The 5,311-nt window shown below is 40.5% G+C and overlaps 1 protein-coding gene across 1 annotated transcript; it reads right to left on the bottom strand.

Moving 5' to 3' along the window:
• Positions 1 to 1,688: 1,688 nt before the first annotated feature.
• LOC149111562 (uncharacterized) lies at positions 1,689 to 3,001 on the bottom strand. Its single transcript, XM_089289070.1, has 2 exons — positions 2,879 to 3,001; positions 1,689 to 2,770 (listed from the first exon to the last, which is right to left on the bottom strand). The coding sequence occupies exons 1-2, from the start codon at positions 2,995 to 2,997 to the stop codon at positions 2,416 to 2,418; spliced, it is 474 nt and encodes a 157-aa protein (XP_089145196.1). The 5' UTR covers positions 2,998 to 3,001; the 3' UTR covers positions 1,689 to 2,415.
• Positions 3,002 to 5,311: the final 2,310 nt, after the last annotated feature.

Raw genomic sequence — 5,311 nt, 5'->3', positions numbered from 1 at the left:
CGTTGAGTTGCACAAAATAAATAACTCTACTTTGGAGATCAAGAAGCTACTACGAACAGCCAAAGCTGGAGGCGGGTAATTAACTACCACATTGATGAAGCATGGCTGCGCTATTGATTATATTTTCGACCGGGATATTTCTGAGCAACGTTTTTATATTTGGTAAGCACTTAATTTCTTCTAACTTTACCCTTAAGAGCAGCTTCGCCTAAATATCAACTAGACTTGGAAATAGCGAAAAAATCGAATTTCTTCAAACTCGCCCAGAATGAAGCCCTACGGGCACTAGTTACAAAAATATCGTTTTAAGTTCCATAAATCAAAAATTATTTTTTTCCGCAATTTTTTCGTTTCGATGCCCCAAATCGGCCAGAATCCATCGAAAATGGGCGGCATATTCAGAGGCTCGTAAACTCAAAAGTAAAAATCTTCATTACAAACTGATTGCACGTCGTATTTGTACTTCCTTTTCTGTCTATTTAGAGCTAAATAGATCGTGATTTGATTAGAACTTAAATATTTGACGAATTTTCTAAATTAACGACCCAAGACAGCTTTACGAGAGGTCTACATTTAGCCTATTTTCAAAACCTAAAAAGGCGTTCTGGTACACGGCTTTTCCCAAAACGACTAGTTTGGTGTGAAAGAGCATTCTTTCTTGTTCAAATTAGTGAAATAAAATTTTTGGGTAAATAAAATCGCGAGCGCTGAGATAGCGAACTAAATGCAGCACTTCTTCCTGAAAACGTGACCTTTGACCCGAGCGTAACGAAACCGATTACTGCAAGAAAACCCGGAAGAAAAGCAAACGCTTCGTTATTTTGAAACAATTTCTAGTGATATCTCTCCGAAACCATGATTGCAAGAAACTATTTCCAGATATGAAATCTTACAGGGTCAAAAAAGGAGCTAAAGGGCGCATTTTGACACAATAACTTTGTTTGCTGAGAATTGAAGTCAATGACCGTTAACGAATTCCAGTGAAATTTGCAAACTTAAAGTATGTTAGCCGATACTTACCTGAATATTTATATTAATAGAAGAGTCGTCTTCTTGGATTAACCTTCAAAAGAAGCAGGATCCAGATTTGAAAACCTCTAAAAGAAGAAATGTTTAATGTTCCGTGACCTGCCCGCTGCTATAAATTAGCTTAAATTCCATGCACATGCCGACCGCATGTTTGTCGTAAAACCAACTGAACTCCACTGACAGTTTCCATGGGCAACCCCAAAATAAACAATCCCCAAAAATATAAAGTGAAATTGGCTGTCTTCATGAACAGTTAGAAGACCGGTAACTTAATAAACTTTGTGCCTGAAAAGTCTTAAGTTTTCCTTTTACCTGCTTTCTTTTCCTTTTACAGATTTCTATGAACTTTTCAATTTTTTTTCGTAAATTTTGCGTGACACCGGTTGTTTTCCATGTTTTCCTCTAAATTTTTGCGCTGGAAATTGGCGCGCGGCTGCCAAAAAATGTACCAATTTGCGCATGCCCGACGTTTGACCGCAGTGTTGTCTGCAGTCTGCACGGTCTGCACTGTTTTGGCGTGACCGATTCGCGGCATTCGAACGTGAGAGTAGTGGACAAAGTCGACGCAAACAAATAAATTCAAGCACTTTTAAAAGGTAATGGAACTTGACTCTAAACATTCACAAATACATTCATTACAAGCGATAAATCGTTCGCTCTTTCACACAAAACCCGTTTTATTCCATTTTTCCTTGGATTAACTAGATTGGGCCGACTTTTCCGTGCAATTTTCTTTTACTGGAGTAAATCCGAATCTTTTTTTTTTTCACTGTACCGCGCGCCAAATCATCTGACATGAAATGGCTCTTTATTCCACTCTACTCTTAGTCCGATTTCTATTTAAATGCTTGTGAAGCCATAAAACGTAGCCAGTCCAAATTACGATATGTCGATTTAAATCTGTTAGGTGATTCACGAGTGCTATAAACATGTACATGTAGATCTCAAACACAACCCTCTTTTTACACTGAATACTAAGCCGTGACCTGAGGTCAAGGTCACCGCGGCCGTAGAACATACAAGGTCAACTAATATTTATGACCAGGAGTCCAAATTGTTTTAATTTTAATTTTTGTAAATCAAAACAACTTTGCCATTAAAAACCACGATATGCCGATTGAGAAGTGCTAAGCTACCTGTGGATCTCACATCTCTCTTTGTTAACACTGGGCATGGAATACAAAGCGCTCTGGAGGAAAAGCCACGAGTTCGCGACATCATGCCTTGGTCACATTTAATGCTCGAGGCAAACCACAGCGTCTTAGTAGATCTTCACCGGAAAAGGCACTGCTTTTTTCAAAATACTTTTAGTTCACCATGTTCAGAAGTAGAGAGAGCTCCTAGATGCCGGTTCCACGGAAATTCGTTTACGTGACAATTCCTGCGTTACAGTGTTGTCATCGGCTCTCGCTGCCGAAAATAGACTGTAAGCAGTCTCTGTTGTTTTCCTAGAGTGACACCATGAATAGTAGAAGACGCGACATCGCAGACAAGGGGATAATTATTCTTCTTTAGCCCAAGATAGACACGAGTAGCTGGCTTCCCTCGTTCAGTTCTTCGTTTGGTTTTCGTGACATTTGGGAAGATCTTTCTAATTACACGACCAAATGCACTCGCATCTACTGGCTTCAAATCCGGGCAGTTTTCTTTCGCCTGCCAACCATTCGCCAAATATCTTTCGTACAACTCCGCACAGGGCACATAATTTCTTTCATTCGCCTCATTGTAGTTTTCAACCAGCCTAGTTTAAGTCGAGAAAAAATTTTTTCATTACCTGACTGACGCGTACACCATCGATCTTCATTAAAATTCGAGTAGCGAACTAAGCCTCTTGAACTTTTGTACTCACCATTCCGTTATTTTAAGTTTGTTTCTCGACTCAATGTTGATTCCTTCACATTCCACAGCGCTGGCTGAATTATTTTTCAAAACATTTGCAACATTAAGAGGAGGCCATTGGTCCGCCATGTTGCAACACACGCACGTCACGAAACCCGCATTTTGGCTTCCGGTCTCTCTTTCACATCCTATTTCCGTTCCCCCCAACTGGCAGAGACATACGACGAAAGCTAGTCAGAAGTTTCATCCCTTGTCACTTTATTATCCTCAGTGAGCGATCGGCTACCCCCGAGAATTTGCGAATTTTCCCGCCCGTCCCAGACTTCCGTAATTTCGGCTCCAGACCTCGCACTAGCACACCGCGCGCGTATTAAAAATTCAAAATGGCCGCCACAAAACACAAAACACGCGCGATAAAGGTAGGTTCATCTTTTATTCATGTTCTAAACGGATGTGAGGGCTCCCTGTGCAGATGCACCTACTCCAGAAGTGACATCATCAGTGGTAGAAAGAACTACACATGCACCAAAAGACAAATCCTCAGAGGCAACACCATCAGTAGCAGCAATAACTACAGATGCACTTTTAAAGACAACTACAAGATCGACACCAACAGTAATTATAATAGAAACAACTACAGATTCACCTAGGAATACAACAAAAGGAGCATCGTCGAGCAAAGGATCAGTCAAGCTGGTAATAGCGCAAATAAGTAACATGAACAAGACAGACATTGATTTAGAAGAGAAGCTAACTATCGTCTTTGAAATCAGGTTGTTAAATTTGGCTTTTAGCGAATCTCTTAATGACCCCAAGAGTATCGATTTCCAAGAACTTAAAGCAAAACTAGAGGCTGCTTTGACAGATGTGTTTCACGATATGCCTGGCTTCTTGTTCGTCAATGTCACAGGGTTTCGACAAGGAAGCGTGATAACAAAGTTCTTGATTGTTTTCAATGATACATCTTATATGAACAGAAGCGAGATAATGGATCGCCTGGATTGATCTAACGGGACGGAAGTAATGCAAGGGTACGTTTACGGTCACGTTACAACTGGAATGGCGGAAAAGAGCGTAAAGGAAGGGGAAAACACGGAGAACGAGACAATAAAGACCTTAATTCCCCGCTGGGCGATAGCTCTGACAGTTGTTGCTTTGTGAGGCCTCTTTATCCTGGCTACTGCCATTGTATGGTTTGTGATCATGGTAAGGTGAAGATTAATTATCACACTGAGAAATGGGCTGAAATTTTGAATGATAGCTGAGAAATCCATAAGAATGTACAACAACCTCCACTCTCACTCTCGGTATCAGCCAGTTTCCTCAAATGCACGCTTAAGATCCAGATAAATCTCGCAGACTGCTTTGTCCGTCTATTCCGGTGATCTTTTCGTGTTTAAGCTCAGTATATGTGCGCAGGTATATATTTATCGACAACAGCTAGCCATATTTGCACGACCATAAATACATACAGTACATACAGTTGTGCATTAGGAATTCAATAGTGTATAAAAGTTCAGTAAGTCAATTAACAGGCCTACTTTAACGATCCCGCTGCTAATGGCTTCCACGCATTTAATAAATATCTTGTCTAATAATTAAACTCCACAGCGACGACGTGGAGGCAAGTCTCGAACAGAATCTTTCAAGGTAACGGAAGACTTGGAAAATGCCAGTGGAGCCAAAGAACGTTACAAGGAAAATGAACGCACCGATAAAGTGGTGGTTGAGTTCGAAGGAGGTAACGTAGCCAGTGGGAGAGATCAAGGAGCTTCAGACCATATCTACGAAGAGCCACTTAAGAGAACCTACCCTTCTTTACCAGCGGAAATCTTCTATGACATTGCAACAGGACGGTCAAAACTCTTCCAAGAAAACGGTAACAGTCGTAAGGCGAGGAAAGAAGCTATCGTATGTTTTCGTTAAGAGAAATTAACTAATTCCCGATGCTGATCGAACCGCTCACAAAGTCAGCAAACAGCTGATTTGTGAGCAACTCGGAGAATCAGGATATTTTGCTGTGCTAATCAAGCTCGAAAAGCGGGCGCGTTAGTCGAGCCGTTAAGATGAGACTCATATATACGTTCTATTTTTCAGATTTCAGGAAGAGACCGTTTATGCCGGAAGATGTAGAGAATCGAAGATCGGATGTTTCTAGCTTAGTATATAATTGATTTCGTTAGTTTCGTTTGTGTAAGTTAAGCTGAGAGACCAAAGTTTCGGACCTGCAATAAGTCTTACGGCCTTGTAGTGTAAGAAGTATTGACTTGCAAACCATGTAAGTAATGCATTGTTGTTTTGTAGTTGCAACAAAAAAGAAAAAAGAATATGCCGTTTGTAATGGGAGTTATGGAACCAAGCATTACTGGGAAAACCAAGGCATATTTATACGAAATGAAAATAAAAAAAAAACTATAAATCCCTGGAACTCTGTTTTTTACTC

The sequence above is a fragment of the Orbicella faveolata genome, unplaced genomic scaffold, assembly GCF_042242905.1.
Source record: "Orbicella faveolata isolate gen_17 unplaced genomic scaffold, um_ofav_v1 contig_2, whole genome shotgun sequence".
Taxonomy (NCBI): domain Eukaryota; kingdom Metazoa; phylum Cnidaria; class Anthozoa; order Scleractinia; family Merulinidae; genus Orbicella; species Orbicella faveolata.
The sequence above is the reverse complement of the archived record's forward strand: the minus strand, read 5'-3'. Positions and strand labels throughout refer to the sequence as shown.

Excerpts from the sequence above, each read along its gene's own strand:
- LOC149111562 (XM_089289070.1), bottom strand. The coding sequence starts at position 2,997 with ATGGCGGACCAATGGCCTCCTCTTAATGTTGCAAATGTTTTGAAAAAT. Across the intron at positions 2,771-2,878 it reads AAACTTAAAATAACGGAATG|GCTGGTTGAAAACTACAATG; the intron begins GTGAGTACAAAA and ends GACTTAAACTAG.